The sequence below is a fragment of the Copadichromis virginalis genome, linkage group LG15, assembly GCF_057382275.1.
Source record: "Copadichromis virginalis isolate Kocher_CV1m ecotype Utaka linkage group LG15, C_Virginalis_male_GT1.1, whole genome shotgun sequence".
NCBI lineage: Eukaryota > Metazoa > Chordata > Actinopteri > Cichliformes > Cichlidae > Copadichromis > Copadichromis virginalis.
Window position 1 is genome coordinate 34,511,780 of NC_140632.1, and position 22,099 is coordinate 34,533,878.

Consider the following 22,099-nt stretch of genomic DNA (forward strand, 5'->3'; position numbering starts at 1 on the left):
TGGAGATTTTCAGAGAGCCGTTGTTTTCCTTTGAAGATTTTCCATTTTAACTGGAAGGTTGACGACATGTCAGACTGTTCTCGCTGCTGCCGATGAACAAACACATCGTGCGCATGAAGTAGTATAATGGTAACAGAAGCAGATTGGACATGTGTAAATTAACACTCCTCAGCTTTAGTAACACATTCTGGTGCTACTTACCAGTGTTGAAACAAGTGTTTGTTTTTGTGATGAAAATTCACCTATTCTCAAGTTTTTGTCAGCATTAAGAAAGAGTTTTATGGTCTAAACAAAATGAGCTGTACATAAAAAATAGAGATTTGCACAGTGAACTTTAGGTAGCACAGGACAAACAGTTTTTAAAAAATACTGTAGACTATAGGGAAATGTTTAAAAGACAGCTAAAGACACTGGAAACATGAATCATGAATGCTTTATGTACGGTCAGGGAGGAGACAGTTGAGCCTGTGCTGATATAATTAACCCCACAAGATGATGTTCCAAACTCTGAAAAAGCCAAATGCATTGCTTACTTGGTTAGCAAAGCTGTTTTGAGTTTTTCTAAGGATCGCCGGGGGTTCTTAACATGATACATACTTCCACTGAATCAGTTTCTGAATAGACATGTAATAAATAACGTGACCATGTGCAATGATTTTGCATTCTTTAAAATGATTGTTCAAATATCAGGGCAAGGGCTGCAACTACTCACAATTTATTGTCTTCAAAGCAACTTTGGCACATCAAGATAGAACAGCAATCAGGTGTGGAGTTGATTGGGGTCAATCTGGCAGTTCAATGCAATCTGTTTATTCATTAGCTGTGATATATCAGCGCAAATCTGTTGCCATCTACACGCAGATTAATTCTAATTAAACTGAAAGTCATATAAACTACTTACATTCAATGTCCAGCCAGTACCTCGTAGATTCGAAACAGAAATTCAGTGACATATTTGTTGTTGGACGGCAATTTAACAACCTTGCTTTTATAAGGAAATAAAAATGTAATACAACCAGTCGACTCCCCTTGTGCAAAGACATGCGTCATCAGAGCAGAGTGACTCAGATTTATTGTAACGTGTTGGCAATCTGTTTGTGTTTGCACTGTGATTGTTTCCAAGCTTTATCAATCAGTTTGACAGGCCGAGTCAGATCAGGTTGTCTCCTGCTGTGCAATCACCTTCTGATTGAAAGTGTTTGCCACAACTACTTGCAGTGTGTCTGTGTGTCTGTGACAGTAAATAATTTAATGTAATGACCATGCAACCACTTAGTTTCTTAGTCGTGAGGAAGTTACTGTCTACTTTTCATTCTTGTTAGTCTGAGACATGAAACAAGGCAAGTGAGCTCAAGCATAGTGCTGCCCAATTTGATACCTCTACTCATTTTCCGCAGAACCTGCTTTCGTGTCAGACTGAGCAATGAATTTGTGAACATTTTAACAAAGTGTTCAGTGCAGGATGTCCTTGTTCTTTTGGAGGCTTTGCCTGTCTGTTCTCACCAGGTGAAATGTTTTGTGGAGTTGTCTAAGTTGCCAGTAAGCTGAGTGTGACTGCAAAGCTACCAGAGGGCTTTTGAGATTGCAGTTAGTGGGATGACAACGACGCAAATACAGAGTTGATGCTGTCAGCGAGTCAAGGAAAAGCCAAAAAGAGGCCTAATAAGAGAGATAGGTCAAAGGAAACACACCAAACTATTAGCTTACTAAGGCAACAGAGAATCACTTTTACAAGTTGCCTAGTTTAGCAGAAAAAAAGAATAATTATTTTTACACTATTAACACCGCTCTTGTAGAGCAGAGCTGCTGACAGGCTGACAGACCACAAGTGTCATTTCATTTCATTACAATAATATCCGACTTTGACATAGATCACACTTTGCTTAACAGGAACAAACATACATTACAATGAAGTAAACAGAAGGGAACATACTGATACTGTTCTGACCATGGTCAACTTATAAGGATGACACTTAACACAGTTTTTGTGTATTTCTCACAGACGTGGGTGCCAAAAAAACCTTTCAAACTCTTCTACCAACTCGTTAGAGATCACATCTCAACTTCTCTCTCTTCAATTTGTTGTAAAAACCCACATCCAGGCAGTGCGTCGTCCTCAGAGCCACTATGAGTGCTGACATTTGCCCGTTGGTGGATTCTTATAAATACAAAGCAGTAGCAATTTCTTATAAAAACAAGGCAATATTTGCAGAACAAACTACGTGCCATATGGGCTGTTTTCCTTGTTTACTGCCTTTGCTCTGAACTTTGCTTTCAGCAGCAGATTAAATCTTAAATTCCCTCAGCTGTTTATTTCTCTTCACTCCAAACCTTTTATAAGGTGATCTCTCAAGAAATCTTCTTGAAATCTCCTGAAGGCTTGTCAGTAAGAAACCGTGACAATATCAAGATAAACTCTAACTATATTAATATGTGATATCATCTTAGTAGTTGCTTTACTTGAACTTTGATTATTTTTTTTACCTAAATTATTTTTGGATTTGAAGTGCTAAACTACACCATCTCTTTGGCTGTAGGCCCAACTGTGTCCAAGGTCACAGAGCGTAGGTAAAGCCTTAGATGACGAGATGTTTAATAACAAGACAGCATTTGCCTTTGAGGAGCTCCCGGTTGCCTAGGAGATGCAGCAGACCCTAACAGACAGGTGGATGGGATGCCGTGTGATCAAGGATGCGATGACTGAGTCTGTCATCAACACAGTCACCTGGTTGGTACAAAAGTGAGAAAATCCTATGCTAAAAAGGCTCTGACTGTTTGTGTGAAATAACCCGATGTGGTGTAGAACTGTTGTGTTTTGTTGCTTTGGTGGTTTTGCTTTATATAGCCTCGACTTTCAGGAACTCGTGGAATTTATTGAACCTTGTGTCAGCGCATAAAAGGAGTGCTGAAATGCTGACAACAAGGTTGTGCTTTGAAAAGACAGGCAGCCACCTTCATAAGTGAGAGTCATACCATGGTGTTGAACATTATGATATAAGAATTACTGTCATTCAAATTTACAGCATACTGTAGATCAGAGAAGCTTGTGAAGCAAGGCATCTGTCACTCTTCACTTTTCTTCTTACTCCAATTTTAGTGAAAGATGACTTACTTGTGCTGGATATAGCTAGCCTCTTTGACTTTGTAGTGGATGTTAATTCTCATTAGTTTGTGCAGTGAAGCCAACCAGTGGCAACAGAACTTGTACAATCCTCTTTGTACTTCGTACATTACAAATATGTGAATTGTGATGGATTGTGGGCTGGATACGTTACTATGTCATTGATGTTCTGGTTTTATTACATTAGCATAATCAGTGTCAGATTGGCGCTCTTATTGTCTGCAACCTGCTAGCAGTTGAAAACCTAGAGATTAGAGATATACTGATCAAGACTGACTGATCAAGACAGAGACTGGAATTGGGCGATTACCAGCGTGCATGGCCCAGTCTGGTAATTGACCAGTCAGTCCAGTCTGTGCACAACATGCACACAGTGGTGCAATCAAATAGTTGCACGCACACTTTTAGCTTGTGGCTGTGGTTGTTAGCGAGTTCTTCACTGTGAGTGAGGAAGCTTGCCAAAGTAACCCGTGGCGCAAACACCAGGAAGACGCTCAGAACAACAAACCTAATGAGACTTGCTTCACCCTCACTCAGCTGAAGAAGCCCAGTAAGAAGAAGGTATCAAAGGAAAAGTGGCTAAAGCTAAGCTAGTCAAAAGTCAGCCACCTTATTAGCAGTGAAAAGATCAAAGCAGCTATGATCAAAGTCATTACAATGAATGAAAAAGCAGAGAGATCTATGTCCTGTAATCTTGTGTACTTGTAAACACATACTGGAAAATGATGTAACTGACATTTGTTTTGTTATGCAAATCTGACGTAAGGAAAAATGTGTTGGGTAAAGGTGGCCGTGCAGCACCTCAGTTCATTATGTGTACCTCTTTCAGAGATGTTCAACTGAGAGAAGATGCTTAATACAGTTTCGGGAAAAGAGTAAAGTTGAATTTCTGTTATCATGAAGATGACAGAAAATATCATTTTTGCCCTGCCCAGTACAAAGCCATAGCACCAAAATGTGGAAATAAATCTTACGATGATCATAGTGGCCCTGACTGAAATTGTTGTATAGTTGTATTGAGTGATTTTGTGCTGATCGACTTCTTGTTCCAATATATAATATTGTCTGTATTTGCATTTGTTGTCATGAATGTCATTAACTTCTTACCAGATGCTTTATTCTGGCTAACTCTGAGGGTTGGCTAAGTCTCATGTTGCCTGGTAAAGTATTGTAATATAAATACTGTAAGATCAATATGTTTGAATTTTACATAAAAGATCCTCAGAGGACAGTCAGCTATGATTAGGAAATACTCAAAGTAGTATAATTGTTTAATTAGCGCTTCCTAAAATTAAGCATTTATTGTTGGTATTTTATAATCTTTAGTAACATAATTGCCTGTCAGCACTCAACACTGGCTACAAAATATGATGAATGAGTCATTTTGAATGAACAGCAGTCTTAAGCAGCATAAACTGAGAAACCATTAATCCTAAAGATTAAATTGAAACATTGTCACAACGTGGTCTGAGACAATCGTCTCTCTCACACAGGTTGCTGGCTTTGATCTCAACTTGTAGCTTTTTCCAGAGAAATTTCTCCAGACTGAGCCTCTGCATATTCCTGGCAATATAATTCTTATTGAATTATATCACCGATGATTGTAGCACAATAAAAATACACTAAACTGCTAAACCACTGGGCTGTTATGGAAAAACAGGCTCTAGGTCTTGAAAGCACAAGAGTCTTTATTATGATATACCAGGTGATTATTTACAAAAGTGAGGGGAAAGCCGGGCTCCGGGGGTCCACACACGAACGGGAAAGACGCCGATAGTCTCACACACACACACACACACACACTCCGTCCACTCCTCTTTACACTCCACTCACTCGGGTAACACAGGGGTAGGTCCAGGGAATCTGTACACAGAGACACGAAGGGATAGTAAGGCAAATCGCTGTGGAAACACTTTAGAAGTAATTGAGCTGGGGTTACACTGACGAGGGTCGGAAACGGTCCAGCGACGAGAAACACAGAGCTGCCATCTTATAAAGGAGCTGGATCACTCGTGATGAGCCACAGGTGCGTGGGCCAAGGGCAGGAGCCCACAGGTGAGCTCCGCCCAGGCAGAGGGAGGAGGGAAAGAGGGGAAGGGAGAGAGCAGGAACAAATAAAAAAAGAATACAAAACATATGTAGCCATACTGAGCCGACCGGGTAGGCACAGGGACCCTGACAGCAACATAAGATGATGTTTCATCATTATGTTAAATTCTATGATCTAATCACAGCCTGATGATCTGTAATTTGTATTACACAACCAGAGCCAACGACTAAGCCATCATACAAACAAATGGCTGCAAGCCTTGTGGTGAAATTTGTTAGACAACCACTGAACATACTGTTTTCACATCTGTGTGGAAAAATGTCCAAGTGAACTCCAATGACCGGCCAGATGATGGCCTCATCTGCCATTGTGAGATATGTGCGACAGGATGTTGGGCACCTAAATGATGCTGATTGTAAAAAACTTAATGTTGATTATGATCAAAAGTGCTACTGGACCACATGAGCCAGGTCTTCAGTTCCTTTCCTGTCACTGTAAACAGTACGCAATGTTTAGATACCGTATTTTTCGGACCATAAATCGCACCAGATTATAAGGTGCATTAAGCAAAACAAAACAATCAGATAAGTCAGACTTTACTAAACTCATTCTTCTTGCTTCCTCCACTTCCGTACCATTGATTCATTAATGTTGAATTCTTTTACAGCTCTATTCCCATGTTGTTGCAGTAAACTAATGACTGACACCGTATTGTGGATGGATTATCTCAGTTGTTCTCCTGACTGATGTTTGGTCTGTTTGCATTTGTCCCTAACCATCAGGAACCCTCACGTTAACTTTTATCAAGTGGAAAAAAGTTTGCATTCATCCTCCAGCTTCACTATGTTTATGTTATGCTAACATAGCTGTGTCACTAGCGATCATGTACCACATCATTATATATCAGCTAGCCCAACTTCAGTAACCCTACAAAAGTTACTGCTTTTTAATTTTCTGTCTTCATTTATGTTGGAAGTGATAGCAGAGCTGTATGTTTGAATTTTTTCAGAAATCTCTCAGTCAACATGGTGTATCATGTTTAGGTGGAAACTAGCGAGCTAACTTCCTGCTAACTTCTAACTCTGTTAAATTTAATAAATTCTGTTTTCATGGATGCCTGGATGTTAAACTTAATTGTTACACCTGGTAAAGCAGCAACACAGATCATTTTATTAAAGATGAAAGAATTTAGACAGTATTAACTCTCAGTGATGCCGCAGTGTTCGTTTGACTTTGGGACCTGAAGCGGCGTTTGGACCTGAGCTTGATGCGTACTTTAAATTAGAACCATACTTGGTCTCCGACTGATGATGTATCACAAGTCCACGAGAACGCAAGTACACACAAGTAGCATTTTGAGACACGTCCCTGGATTACTCCGCGAGGCTCATGACTACGGTAGCCATAATGCTCAGACAATCTATGAAGCGGTGCGGCTTTGTAGCTTAAGTCGTACTAAAACATTTTTGACAGATTTTTGAGCGCAGTGTACCACATAAAGGTCAGTAAGAACAACCAGAATTCATACATAAGGCGCACTGATGATTTTTGAGAAAATTAAAGGATTTTAAGTTATTACTTATAGTCCGAAAAATACAACAAGTGTTACACTGAAACTTGAGCCCATCTTCATACCGTGGCAGCTTGGCATCCTCTTCACCGTTGATAAAGATTTTCACCACACAAAGTGGGTCACTTCTTTACAACACGGGCCATCAAGAGCGTTGTTTAAAGGGCAGGCTGCCCAAGCACACTGCTATCACTGTGTGCTATCACAATGCACATTGAGTATGTTTAATTTTTAAGTGCAGAACTGAGATTTTAATACACTTTAGTTTTTTTATGACTGTGTAAGTACAGACTGGTGAGATCACCAATCATGCCCCCTGACCACTAAAAATATTTCTTTGCACTTCATTTATTATTACTGTTATTCTTGTTGCTGTTACTAACTTAAGTGTTAACCTGAATGCCTGCCAAACACCTCTTAAAAAGAGCGAATATCTAATCGTCTTTAGAGTGGGCATTCATTTCTTTAAGCGTCTGAGTAGAAACACAACTCTTTCCTCCTCACCTTGCCTTTTTTCTTTATGTATGAATATATTATGAAGGTTTATCATTTTCACTTGGAAATACTGTGAAAGACTGTGGGTTTTTTGCATTCAAGGAGAGGAGTTATTGTATGTGTGTTTCAGCCACATTTTGTAGTATGTATAATTCAGTGTTCCAGCTTTTATGGCTTCGTTTTATCCTGCACTTTTTCGAGGTGTCCTATCTTTGCTTTTGCTCACTAATAAATGTTCAGATGTGCTTCATTTCTTAAATGCCAACCAGTGATGAAATTCTGCCCTGCAGCAAACATGAATAGTTAATATGTAGATAAATCTTCACAGTGAAAAAGGCTGAATTTGATGGTTAGGCTGAATAATTCAATTTCTTTGTGTTAGTAACTGCGAGACATTGAAATCAAGTTATTCTTCATTACCAGTTACAAAATAATCTTTTCTCCTTGATGGAGTGAAGTATTATTTATTCAGCCTTCATCCCTTTCAGTTTGTCAAGTTCCTGCTCCATCTCTTGTCAGTCACCTTGATGAACTATCATCTGTCATAATGCTGCCTACACACATAGTACTGTTATTTAGTTTGAGCTTCATGTGCCACCCATCTGAGCAGAATCACTGCAAAGTGCTCAACTCAATGGTGCATGCATCCTTTTTATCCCAGAAGGAAAAAAAGATGGCGCACATTACTTGAAAAAACAAACAAAGACAAAGACAAGAAATCGTCTCGAGAAACTCATCTGCACTTAATGCGCTTTGAAAAACCTTTAAGGCAAAGAAGTTGAATAATTTGAATACTGAGAACTACATAAAAACTACAGTGATGGATTTGACACCCATCAAATAAATTATGCTAGAATTTGGTAATGGGATAAAGTTTTTTTTTGTTGCTGTCACATGTCGATGCTGGAGAAAGGGACACTGAAGTGCATACAATGCTGTTACACATCCGCATATCTTTATATTTTGTTTCTAAGAAACATGACTTTCTTCTTTCTTTTGTTGTGTGTGTAGTCTTGAGCAATAGTTCTCCAGACTTTCTGAAGGTCTTCGGGCATTTGCTGCTTTTTTGCTCATTCTCAGCACAGTCTGACTTATGAGTAATTCAAGCATACCTCAGGGATGAAACTGAAAGAAGGAAGGTGAAGAAGTGGCAGGCCTAAGTAAGTAAGACCTCTGCAGCAGGCGAACAGTCTGAAAGTCATGTTATTAAGATATCCAGAAAAGACTGAAGCAGTGTGTGATCTTGACAGAGAGAATGTAACAAAAGGCAGCCAACATTTGAAGGAGCTTTGACTCTCCTTCAAAACTACCTAAGGCAATTATAAGAAAGTCAATACCAAATATTGACTTTCAAGCTTGTAAGAATTGTGCAGACTCGGTTGTTGCATTATGTACTGTATTTCAATGTATGTTAGCATGTTTCAATAAATCACTGTACCCGTTTCCTTGTAAAATATAGAGCAGTGAGGGGTGGCTCAAGACTTTTGCACATTGTCGTATTAAGAGACAGAGACCGTGTCAGCATGTGAACCTACAGAGTGAACAGGGATTCAGCTGTGTTTATAAAACGTTTCCTTCACCTCCCATTGGATTAAATTAAGGAAATTTTAAAAAAGAACTATGACAGTGCTTTTATGCTAATCTAACTTAATAATTCTTCATTTCAATAATGAGTAATGTCGTTAACCTTTCCAACTAAAAAATGCAATTCTTACACACTGAAGGACGACAGGGTTCATTCAGGTGCACATGAAGGTTTATTGCGCTGAAGCACAGCAAAGGAATTCAGTGTTACTGGCGGCTTCCATTGTAATAACTGGACTGCATTACTTTTGTAGCATTACGTGTAATGGCCCTGTATTAATCAGCCCTTAACACACAGAGAAAATGACCAGTAAACAATTGACAACATAACATGTACTGGCTGGTCTATTTCCTATGACTTTAACTGAAACCAGCTAACAGTTTCCTTTTACATTACTGATGGAACAACACGGTTACAGAGATTAATGCAGGAGGCTAACATGACTTAGCTAGCACACAAACGTTACTAGCGTTACTTTTGTGAAGGATTATTTTGCCTGTTACCCGTTTGGCTGAGCCAACACTGCCACCTACTGGCGGAACTAAATGTCGCCCTAACATCACATCAGGTGGGAGCAAATGAGCTTTTCGCTCTGTGTTATGATGCAAACACATCTGAGACTTGTTCTTAATGCTCAAAATACTCAGGGTGCCACACATTTACTTAGGGAAGTGGAGTGATGGAGACTTGGCCATAACTTGGCCTCAACGAGACAATTTTAGGTCTCACTGTACAGCTCTTCTTTTATGCTGAACACATTAACCCCTTAAAGCCGGCATAACTATTTTTAAATCCCTGTAGAACCGGAACCACGTAAGCTAGCACAATAAATTTTTTTGCATATGAAACCGGAGGAGTTGTACTTACATCTTATGCCATCAGCTTGTCCTAAGTCACGGTTTCCTTCCACATATGGCTTTGCAAAAACTGCATAAAAAGCACTTGCAGCAGCAAAAACATAATTTTTCAGAAACATGCTTTGCCGATCCGATCAACTGTTCATAACACTCCCTATGTTGGACACTTCCTATGTTGGACATGCGATAGTTGAACTATCACATGTCCGCCATTACCTGCCCGAAACCGGAAGTGACGTCATTTCGAGGAATTTTTTTTTACCTTCGGGGCCTTATAAGCCTATACTGGTGTTTTTAAAAGTCATGTTTGACTTCATGCTTTTCTAAATAGTTTCTGGGATGCTTGGAACTCAAATTGCACTGCTGGAAATAGTTCATTTTTATGCACTTGTTTTGTTTTGTTTTTTTGCAAAATTGCATTATAATATTTATCAACAATATTCAACATTTGGACACCACAGCTCCAGCTGCAGGCCCAAGGCTGGAGCCCACCAAAACAACTCCCTGATAACGACTGTGTGATGACTATTCTTCCCGCCCCATGAAGGACACCTGGATTGGCTGGAGGACTGTTTACTTAGCCTGATAGGCCGAAGGACACTGTCTCAGCTAAACTATGGACACGCACACACACACACTTACACTGATAAGCACTCACTCATCCCCCTCCCTTTCCAACGCCTTCGATGCTTGTGCCCTACCGGGGATGATAGCAGTCAACTGGACCAGCACAGATGCTGCAGGACCGGATGCGCTGTCTACGCCGGCTCTCTCTTACCCTTTACCCGCCCTGTTGCTTGTCTCGTGTTTCTATGGTGTATTGATAGTCATGTGCTTTTGTGCTGAGGTGTTTTTTCTTTTATCAAACTGTTCTCCCACTAGGAGCTCAGTCTGAGTGGAGTTTTTTTTCTCCTCCTCTTACCTCATGTAGTGTATTTTCGTTGTTTTTTTCCTATCAGCCTACCTTCTGACATGTCTGCCCAATGTGATGTTTGTGTAAAGTTGGTCAGAAGGTTCCTTTGTGAGTGCGCATGCGCCATTAGCGTGCTGCCTGCTGTAACCCTTAATTTCCCTCGGGATGAATAAAGTATTCTGATTCTGATTCTGATTCTGATTTTCCTGCAGGACATAAAAATTGGTGTATCTCAAAAATAAAACTATGAAGACGCTCAAAATACATTTCCTGTTGTTGGAAACTATTTTGTACAACTTTTTTGTACAGTTTTGAGGGATAAACTTCTGAAATTTCTCTAACTAGAAATTTATGTAAAAAACAAAACAAAAATGAGTTTATTGCACTTTTTTGCAATTTATGTAGTTATTATGGACTTAATGCATACATATTATTAATATTTGGGCTATAATGGTTTTATTGATGTATAACAACTTTAAATGCTCTCAAAAATGGCACTACAGCATGTAAAAATATAAAGATAAGCTCTGGCGGACTTGGTTCTATGGTAGGTCTTAAAGGGTTAATCCAGCAACCCACTGCACACATGTTGTCACAGTCTTGCTTTTTTAACACAATCCTGTCTCGTATCCCAGCTCTCAAGGGTATGAAAGGTGGGGTAAACCCTGAATAGGCTGCTAGTCCATCACAGGGGTAATACAGACAAAAATACCACTATTCATGCTTTGAATTAAAATCACCAGTTAGCTTAACAAGTATGTTATAGACTGATGGGTGAAGCTAGAGAACATGTAAACACATAGGAAGAAGATGGTTTTTAACCCAGAACCTTCTTGCTGTGAGGCAGTAGTACTAACCACTCCATCACTGTTTGTTTGTTTTTTATGTGTCCAACAAATCCGTTTTGGTTCTTACAGATACTCGTTGGACTTGTTGTGACTTTGTATTTACAACCAAATCTCCACCAACTGTGAAAGCGTGGATCTGTCACTGTCTTCACACCACAAATGGGATTTTTCTTACATGCATATCTGCTGAGAAAACAGATTAATGAGAAAGTAGTCTCTTTTTATTAAAAACATACAGTAAGTAGCCTTGGGAGTTGCTGCGAGCTCATAGAGGGAGTATTTTCTCGATTAAATATAAACTGCAATTGTCTAGTTAGGTATGTAGTTAGGTTGTTTCCATCGTTTTTATGATTAAAGATCCTTGACTGGGTATGTGATGCACTTATGTATACTGGAGCTTAATTGATAAAGCAGCATGCGTGCTGTCTATTCCAAGGCTTTTCAGGTGCTGAAACCCAGTTTGTTTGTGTGTTTTTGAAATGAATTCATGTGTCCGTGTGTGTGTGTGTGTGTGTGTGTGTGTGTGTGTGTGTGTGTGTGTGTGTGTGTGTGTGTGTGTGTGTGTGCGTGTGTGTGTTTTCTGCTGTCAGCCGTGTGTTTGCATGTGTTTGATCTGGTGTTGCTGGTGGGAGGAGTATGGTTATATGACTCAGTCTAATAAATAGTTCCACATATACTTAAAGAAAAGCCACGGGATTCATCTCCTTGTCTTTTCTCCCCATTGGCTCATAATGGTAACCGTATGACTGAGTCGGCCCACACAGTCTACAGGTTTTTAAATTACCATTCAGCCAAACCTTCACTTAGTCACAACTGTATCGGTAGACTGTGTTGGCAAATGATGTGGGCCATTTCCAGGGCTAAAAGGATCAAAGTGAATTGGGGTTTGCATTATGTTGCTTTAAAGAAAATGGCAAATAAATGATCCAGAGCTCAGTAGCTACAGCTCAAAACCTTGCAGAATAAACTGACATTTCATAATGCTGAGTTTGTGTGTGTGTATTCATGAGCATTTGTGTCCTTGTGTTTGTGCGTGGGCGCCATCTGCTGGTCACATTTAACAGCACTTCATACAACAGCAGTGTTTTTGTTCATGAGCTCATTGCAGTGACCTCTTGCACTCCCTCCTGAGTTAAATCAGTACTTTGGCAGGCAGCCCCTCAAACTCAAGAGCCCTTCTCCGTCCTTACTTTAATGCCTCATTAAAATGGATGCAGAGGCAAAGAGACATTATGGCAGTGGGGATAATTGTGGCTGGATTTTCTGTGAAGGTATTAATCCCATTTAGATGCATTACGGTGCAGTCACAAAAACAGTAACTGTAGGTTTAAGTGTTACTCACATACTTTAACTCCAGCCCTCGTGGCACTGTAGCTTAAATAGCTCAAAGGTTTGCTGTCATAGTCGCTCCATCTGTGCAGGTCTCGTGTTTTTGTAATGAAACAGATGAAAAGAAAGAAAGAAAAACCCTTTCCACAAAACCCCAGAAACTAATAGTGTTGCATAAAGACTTTGTGGTTCCACTGTTTGATTGACAAGCAATCTGTGATGATTGCAGTGCAGAACCAGCACAGCACTGAACACTTTACATTTGAATGGAGAATCAAAAGTTTTGCTTAATTTGAACTGTTTAACTACTGGGTAAAGCTCCTAATAATGTTTGAGATTCTTCATGTGATTTGCAGTTCCCTTTTCTTGATCTGTTTTTTAATGTGTGGACTGTAAATCTAGAAAGACGTGTACTGATCAGTGATAAATATGGCAACGATCCCTGACTGCCTGAATGCGAACCTGTCATTTAGATGTTTAATAGATTGGGGCCGAGTATTAACTTAAGCACGACTAAAGCACATGCAGCATGTATTTACAGGATGCTCGTTATCGAGGGGAACATTTAGGCACAAGCAGTACAGTTCAGTTTTGTTTTGGGCAGCGGAGGGTTGGGTCACTGGCTGTCTGGGGGTCAGAGATGAAACTCGAGCTGATCTCTGTTTTTCCATCACCCCTCAGCCCCAGTGGGAAACGCTACTCAGTCAAGATACCAGTAAAAGTTTAAGTGACATTTCCAGGATTCTCGTTATCTTTTATCTCAAGCAGGCTCTGCTTTTAGACACAGTGTCGCCCCCACCCCCACCCACCCCCACTACCCCACTACAGCAACCATCATAGTGAAAATCTACCCAGACTGTGGCCTCTTGACACTGCACAGCTCTGGCATGTGTCTACACAGTCAGAGCTGTAATCACTGTCTAATATTTCTGTACTGATGAGTTGAGGAAGGAAGCCGACGTAAAACGGTTCACTCCTCTGTGAAGTGTGTGCAGGACGCAGCTAGTTCACCCGAGGTACGAGCTAACAACGTTATAATTCAGGCCTGGCCATATTTAGGCAGAGCTCAGTGCTATGTAAACAGAGCTTACTGCCGAGGGGAGGGCACACTCCTGCACTCGTGTCCACGTCCGTCAACAGGGCTTTTAGGTGGCTCCGTAGAGAAAAGCCATGAAGCCGTAGCGCAAAAGTGGCTGTGAAGCACTTAGAGCCAACTACGAGCGGCTCCGAATCTGAGCTGCATCATCACAAGACGCGCTTGAGAGCCGTTTACCTAATTCACTTGATAAATGCTGCTGTGCTGAGATGGATGACTTGGACTCCCTGTCAGGGGTTAGAAGGTCGCACCAGAGAGCAGCGTAAGAGGAACATTTTGTTAAACTCCTACACGACAGCATGAGTGAAGCCCTATTGGAAAGCTCAGGGGAGGCTGGCTCCTTCCCACTCAGCAGTCCTCAACCCATCAAGCTGAAGCCGCAGTCACCATCCGGCTCGCCTTATGAATCTCCCAGGATGTCCCCCGGTGACTCTCCTCAGAACTCCCCCCGTCACTCGCCGTTGCTGTTCCGCAAGCTCCTCATGAACCGTAACATTGCCCTGCAACGCCGCTTCACCTTGGCGTACACACCCAGGTAGAGTCAATGACATGGATCTAATTACTGTCGTTAGCTTATGTGGAAAGCTGTGTGTAAGGGGTGGCTCAGGAGGTAGAGTAGGTTGTCTACTAATCGATCGCCGCTTCAATCTGATACTGAAGCCCGGGTTGCTCCTGATGTGTTCATCGAAGTGTGGCTGTTAGGTAGAAAGCACTAAGACATAGTGGGGTGAATGGGTGAAGGAGTTCTTTATAGGTACAACTTTCAGCTGTACGTTGATAAGATAATCAGAAGGTTAGGATTCAGAGGTCATCTTCTCTGAACTCTGCTGAACTCTAATAAACTATAGGCCCAGTGTTTGTTCAGCAGCTCTGAGGTAACATTGCAGAGGCTGCTTTTTCACGTCATCACGGTATGTGTCATGGGTTGGCAGTAGCAAAAAAGCCTCATTGTCTGATAAGAAGGTAACTGTGGGAAATCACAGTTTTGTTGACGTCGGGACCGGTGTCATCTCAAAGGACCTTATTGTTAAGGCAATGAAAGAGAGGGTTTTGTTTTGTGCCCAAGGTGTTCAACAATCCTGGCGGAGCCAGAGATGAGAAAGGTTTCCTATACCACCAGGGTTTCTGTGTAGCAGAGACAAAGCTAAAGTCTGGAGGGATTCGGGGTGGCTCACCACAGTAAACACAAAGATGACGCTTAATGCTGCATCGTCACTTTGTCAGTCCTTGTGACTGAAAACAGGCAACCTGTGTCCTGCTTTTTGTTTTTACGTCAGAAAAGATGGAGCTGAGTAAATCTTGTTCAGGCTATGACAGAGCCTAAATGTTCAAAGTTTGATGGATGAAGCTGTTTAAATAACAGAGTGATCTATGAAGGCATTTGCTGATTTTTTTTTTCCAAAGAGAACCTCACTATGGTAGTTTAAGAAAAAAATAGCAGCAGTGCCGGGTAGTGACGTATTTAGATTTTCCACGGACGTAATCGTGACCAGTAGGTCAATTGAGGAAACTCTGAGAAAGCTGTGAAAATTACCCTGGAGTCTAAAGCCCTCATTTTTCTCTGATGTATGTAAACACTCCAGGAAAAAACTATTTTCGGGTCACGGAGATGCAAGTTTACAAGCGTAGAAGTGTTTTTTAGCATTAAAATCAGTTATATGTAGTAAATAACTGATGTTTTTATCTCTTTTGTAGAGCAGTCACAGTGTTGGAAAATGAGCAGAGTTTTAACAGGGGAAGATCATTTTTATACGACTTTCTTAACAAGGTTGTCTCTGCTGTCACCACCCTCATGTGGCTGCAGGCTGTTTGCAGCAATATTGGTGGTTTCTTCTTGTGGTTTTCATTTTCACCCTTGTTATTGTCAATTTTGCACACAAACGGCATCAGAGCTGCCTGTACATGATCACAGATTCCATACACACCTTTCTTAATTAATTCAATGGTGATAAATGCTGTCTTATGCTTGAGTTTAAAACATAGCATCAAAAAAAGCTGCAATTCACACACAAATATTTAAATTTGTAAAACATGCCATTGTTAAAGATAAATTTGCCAAAGATAATATGTTGCGTAATGATCCCACGTTAGCGTTAAGATGCCAGATTATATAAAGCAACTAACCTTTGAGTTGTCATGGTACTAAAAATTATAATCGTGCTCTCAATAAATACACATTTTACCAATCAGTTTAATTATAGAGGCTGCAAACTGATGTCATACTGAAGAGAAAGCCCCCACACGCAGTCACGAACCATTTAGTCGAAAGTTAAACTGTCTTTATCAGATAAACATGAAACCTGGGTGCTTTTGCCCCCCCCCCCCCCCGCGGCAGCCCTTCCCGCTCTCCAAACCCCCTGACTGTTTGCCTCCCTGGCAGCCTGCCTGTGACTATGTAGAGGAAGCGGCCTGTAAACACGTTGCGTGTACCTACGTCATCAGTCGTGACATTTTACTGATGTCATTTGATGCCTGCCCGTGTAATGTTTAAACATCCTATTGTTTTATACTGTGAGCCTCCCCGCCACCCCACCCTGTCAGGTGTGCGAGTCTCAGTGCCAGCATAAATAAAATATGAACCACACCGAGCAGAAACTAAAACCCAAACAAGACTGCAAAAGAAGGATGAGGACAAAAGTGCAGCTTTAAGCCATTTAAAATTCAGAGTATTTCAATCAATTCCTTCTAGTTAAAATGCTTTGGAGGAAGTGGTGAGTTTAATTATTTGTCTAACCTTTTCCTTATCATTTTTTTTTTTTTTTGACAGATTAAAGGAAGGGTAGTTACAAGAAATAAGGATAACAAGAGTCACAGCAGGGTGGTTGTAATGACAAAAATAAGCCCACAGGCAATCAGGAAGACGACCTTTATTGCTTATTTAAATGTTTAACAGCATTGAAAAATAGCATTAAGGACAGATATTCATTAGTATTATAAAGCCCATGCACTGTCAGGTACCTTTCAGTAGGATTTAAATGAGCCAGACCATTTTTACTGTTTCTTTGTCTTCATTACATCCTGTTTGGTTTATTTGATCTGTTTTAACTTATGAGCCTCTTTACATACATGGGCTAACAACAAGATAAATGATCTATCAGCACAATGCCCTATTTTAGTTTGCAGTTCATGTAGTGCTTAGGGAAGTGGTTGTGGTGTGTTTGGTTGTTGCCGTGCAACAAGTGTCCGTCAGTCTGAAAGTGAATTGGCATGTCAGTATCTGCATGGGTTTTGCCCTGACAGCTCTCAAAGGCCAGTCCCCTCTGCTGTTAGCAGTGTGGAAATAAAGCCAGGAACGTGTGACTTATGCATCCATATATCTTATATATTTACACTGGCGTGCAATTTATATCACTTATCACTGCCATTGATAAGTTAGTCAGAAAACACACAACTGATGCTCAAAATTTTAGCCTGTTTCACAATGACTGCCAATGATGAAAAGGATCCTGCAGTCTGCATGCAAGATGTGCAACAAATTCCCCTGATCAATAACTTGAATTTTTTTATGTGACTCCATCAGTCTCCCAGATCATTGTGGAGGAACTGTGGTCTGCTCTTTTTTATACCTTTGCCTCAGGTATCTTTAAGGTCCTGCCACAGCATTTCAGTCAGCTTGCGTTCTGGACTTTGACCGGGCCATCGCATTACCTTCTTTTCTTTTTCAGCCATTCTGTTGTAAATTTGATGCTTTGCTTGGGATCATTGTCCATTACATGATGCAGGTTCGCCCAGCTTTAGCTGACAGATGGCCTCGTATTTGACTCTAGAAGACTTTTACTATACAGGAGAGTTCATCGTCAAGTCAATGACTGCAACATGTTCAGGTCCTGTGGCTACAAAAGCAGCCTAAATTGTCACCCCTCCACCACCATGCTTGACAGCTTTCTCCAAAGACTGCTCCAGAAGTCTTGTGGTTTGTTCAGAGGCAATTGTGAAAACCGAAACTGTGCTGCCTTGTTCTTTCTCCTGGCAACCTTTCCAAATAAGCCATACTTCATTTAGTCCACTTTTTTTCTAATGGTGCTAATATGCTACCTGAGACCTATAGAGTCTGAGATTGTACTAATCTTCTGTCTGATTGCATTGTGCAGTCTGACCTTGGGGTGAATTTAATGGGACATCCACTCCTGCAAAAACGTTTGCATTTATGACGTCTTGACCCAGCGGTTTCCACAGCACTGCAAAGACTGGATTTCTCTATTTTTTTCATTCCATAAATCAAACAACTGATTGATTGAGCAAAAGCAATAACCTGCAGACTAATCTGTTAGGTGCGGCCCTTCTTTGATTGTCTTTGAATCTGAAACTTGCCGGTGATAAAAACTGCACAAGTTGAAACTCAGGGCTTTCTCCCTATGGTTAGTTTATCCACGTTTTTTTGCCGTAAATCCTAACATGTGTTTTGTCAGGCCCACCCAGCCCCCGTTGCCACCCTGCCCAGCACCAACTCTAACAATAACCTCTATAATTATGTAGCTGCAGGGCAACAAAAGGAGGGTATTGGGTCAGGCAGCATGTTGATCTCACGTGTCAACGAAGGCTGCGTCAAGCTAGCTCTGCCAGACACAAAAACACCCGCCAGCCACACAGTCGAGTCAGATCTCCCTTTAACAAGTTGGGACACACCGAAATGTTGTGCAGCCCTGTAACTCTCTAAATGTGGGAGCATTTTCTCTCTTTGAGGTTTTTCTTTGGAAAGCTGCAAGTGTGGCTCGAAACGCGACCAGTTTGTAACTTGAACATCTTGACATTGGATATCCTGTACTAGACAGATTGGAATTCGTGGTGGTCTGTCCTCAGCTCCCACAGCGACCTCGGGGGATTCCTCCAGTGTTTGCACTGCCAAAGGAAGAGGTCAAACCCTCACTGACGCTACCCTGCAGTGTCACTGCTCTCAGAAGTGGCTCAACCCTTCCCCTTTCCTGCGAACAGTGAGTGAGTGCCTGACAGAGAAGTAGAGAAACACTACTTTCAAAATTTTCAGACTTCTCTACAGGTCGCCTGTTTTCTCTCTGTTTTGGAGTTGTACTACTGAAAACCCCTTCAGGAATGCTGTCAGTGTCATGTCTGGGATTAGTTTGGGTATTTACAACAACAAATCAATGAGAATGGACAGACAACTGTGGAAAATCCTTCAATTCAGTTGAGTCTACAGTTACAACAGCTGCATGTGTGCTTCTTGCTTGTGGAGACTAATTGAATATCACACTCCTGTCTGCCTTGTTGGGGCTTGCCTGAAACCTCGGCGCAGAAACTCTGCAGCATTCCACGATTTCTCTTCCCGCATCCCGAGGAACAGAAGATTGGGCAGATCTGCTCTCTATCTGATCCTTTCCATTTTCTTTTTGCCTCTCACCTGGAATCTTCATGTTTTTTGGTTTATCGGCGCGCAAAACTTCATGGAGCCGATCCAGATACCCCCGGAGGTTTACGGGAGAAAAATAACTAAACTGTGAAGAACTGTTGTAAGAGGCTCAGATCAGATGTGCAGTTTATTTTCATTACAGCCCAAAGTGTCTCATATGAGTCAGGCGCTCGAGGGACAATGAACAAAGACCTCCGATTGACAAGGAAAGGAGGGCTGACTGGTTTTGGACACGGTCGGAGACACTCGTGCTTGGGGTATGTTCCTAAACTCTGCATCCTGCATCTCCTTGGCACTCGTATTCATGAGAGGGAGTGTTCAGATAGGCTGCTCAGCGAGATTGGCTCAGAGATCTGCACTTGTAGTGTCACTGCGACAGTAAGAAACATGGAAAATAGACTGTAGATAATAATTTTTTAAACAAACACACATCCCAGAGAAGGCTGTTGCAGATAAAGTAGGCACTCTGGCATGAGATCTCACTTTTTTTTTTTTAAAAAACAGCAGCAGAGAGCTGGCGTGTAGCAGCTGATAAATATTCAAATGATTATACAATTTTGGTAATTGGAACTTAGATTTCATAGTACCAACTTCTTTGACAATGCCAATGCATTGTTTTTAAAGTTGTGATTTGGTGTTTTTTAAAATGCAATTATTTTGTATTTGCTTGCATTAAAACCAGCAGCTTTCAAGAGGAAGCAAGTTACATTTGTGGTAAGTTCCAGCCAACAGACTTCCTGTTTCTGCTGCAAGTCACGCACATTTTATTGCACGATGAAGTTGCTCAAATAGTCGACTGATTGTGTGCCCTCCGCTTCATGAATAACAAACTTTTCTCACTGATGTTTCCGAGCAGGAGGCAGATGTTTTGGACAGATGTGACGTTAGTTATTCCTGACGTCACAATGAGGAGCTGACTCTAATGATAATCCCTCACTGGCTTCTGTGCGTCTGCACGTCTCTTAAGTTATAAGCAAGTTTTCTGCACAAGTTCTCACTGCACACACGCCTTCTGTAGATCTTATTGTGCTGTGTTTGTGTGTATTCAAACTCGACTGCTCATGCCTGTTTTTGCCCTCCCTGCTGGTAAACTGAGGTGAAATCTGAGGGCCAAAGGTTTCTTCTTTTCTGCCAGTTCAGCAGTTCACTCAGTTATGCACGCCACATCTCAGCAAAACCACACCTTTACCTCCGTGACCATGATCTGCGAACTAGGAGTATTAATCCAGTTAAATCCTCCTAAACGTCTTTATATTTAATATTACTCTTAGAATTACTTTTAGTGGATTTGTTGGGGCTCCTTATTTTTGAATTACGACTGTTGTCACATAACTCAGTTTTCTTAATTACAAAATAAGAGAAAATCTCTTTTTGGGAAATAGTTTCAGCTTCAAAGCTCTAAGTTGTGTGAAATGCTTTAATTTTTGTGTTTTAAGATGAGGGATATTGGAATATTTAGTACTTTGTGATTTGGCAGGTTGACAGAGAATATCAGTAACCAGTTACCCATTAGACCCAGTTTGTAACAAGTAAACTAATATTAGGACTGACTTTTGACCTAGTGCCGCCACAGTTGAGTCTAAGCAGGGCAGGGGAGATGTGGGGTGGGGGGTTGATACCACAATAACACACCAGATCCCCAAAATAAACCCCCCGAGCCTAAATTTGTTCCCCCAGCCCCACCAGAGGCTGGCAGCAAATAACACGTGAATGTGACACGTGTTTGTCGTTCCTTGCGTGCACACAGCCATAGCCGCCAGTCACAAAATCCATACTGATTGTTCCACCAAAGAGTGTGTGAGGTCATCTTGGGCTACAGGGTGTGCGTTAAATCAGTTCTTGAAGTAGAGATGTGATATTTTTTTATTGCTGGGTTATTACTGATGATAGGCTCTTGAGTTTTGTTTTGTTTTTTAATAATTCACTTTTCACATCACGTACTGTTGATGTTTACCTCGCTATCCATCAGTACAAGGAGACTGTGATGCTGACTCTTTAAAATTATTGCAATTTCTACTCTCATTTGTGCTAACGAGTGCAGAGATCTGTTGCATTGTTTATATATGTGTGTGTGTGTGCATGTGTGTGTGTGTCTGGCTTTCCTCCATTTAGTTTACTGGCAAACAGCAACCTCTGCTGGGCTGTCAGCTCAGCTTAGTCACAACTGTGGCTTTACAAAACTCCTGTTTGCACAATGTCCACATTTCATATTCATTCATCATCTTATTAACTTGTGTTGGACAAGTAAACATAAATGTTAAAAAACTAATGATAAGAGTTGGTATAGATAAGACTGTTGTGTGTGTTATAGGAGATACAGGACCTGAGTCCATCAAGAGGAGTGTGTGAACTCCTGAATAACCAAAGATGGTAGTAATAGGTCTAAAAGTATGTTAAGAATTCATTATAAATGATGTGGTATGAATGCATTTGGAAAATACTGAATTAGAAAATAGTATTTTAAAGTTTGTGCGTGCACTTCACTGTGTCACCACAGATTTCTGCACAAGGTGGCGCAAGAATATCTGTGCTGCTGTCTTACTGTTCGCGTCTTTAACTGTAGAATAGACTCTCCCTGCTTTCCGATGCAGAGCGCACTAAAAGATCCTTAAAGGAGGAGTTAAACAAAACTTCATTGTACTGAAAAGTTCCTCAAACACTTTCTCACACTTTCAGACACACACGCTCATGACACTCTGCCCTCACAGCTCATTCTCATTAGCAGAGGTAATGTCATAGGAGCCTGCAGCCAGCTGGGCCGTGGAAGTCATTTGGCCAGTTGGATTTGGTTACACAGCGGCCTCACAAACACCTCATTCTCAGCAAATCTCCACGCTGGCATCTGTTTAGAGGTCCAACACAGGAACATT

The 22,099-nt window shown here is 41.1% G+C and overlaps 1 protein-coding gene across 4 annotated transcripts in view; it reads left to right on the plus strand.

Annotated features, from left to right (window-relative positions):
• The window catches only part of LOC146692848 (3',5'-cyclic-AMP phosphodiesterase 4C-like), an 82,226-nt gene that overhangs the window by 20,068 nt on the left and 40,059 nt on the right, over positions 1-22,099 (plus strand). For 2 of the 4 annotated variants that reach the window (XM_085433065.1, XM_085433066.1), the window contains exon 1: positions 13,892-14,399. The exons of 1 other annotated variant lie outside the window; for it this stretch is intronic. In XM_085433065.1, coding sequence (XP_085289191.1) covers positions 14,164-14,399 — 236 coding nt within the window. In that variant the 5' untranslated portion in view covers positions 13,892-14,163. Of the gene's footprint in view, positions 1-13,891; positions 14,400-18,403; positions 19,487-22,099 lie in introns of those variants that run through there. One more of the 4 variants, XM_085433068.1, reaches the window with a different exon arrangement.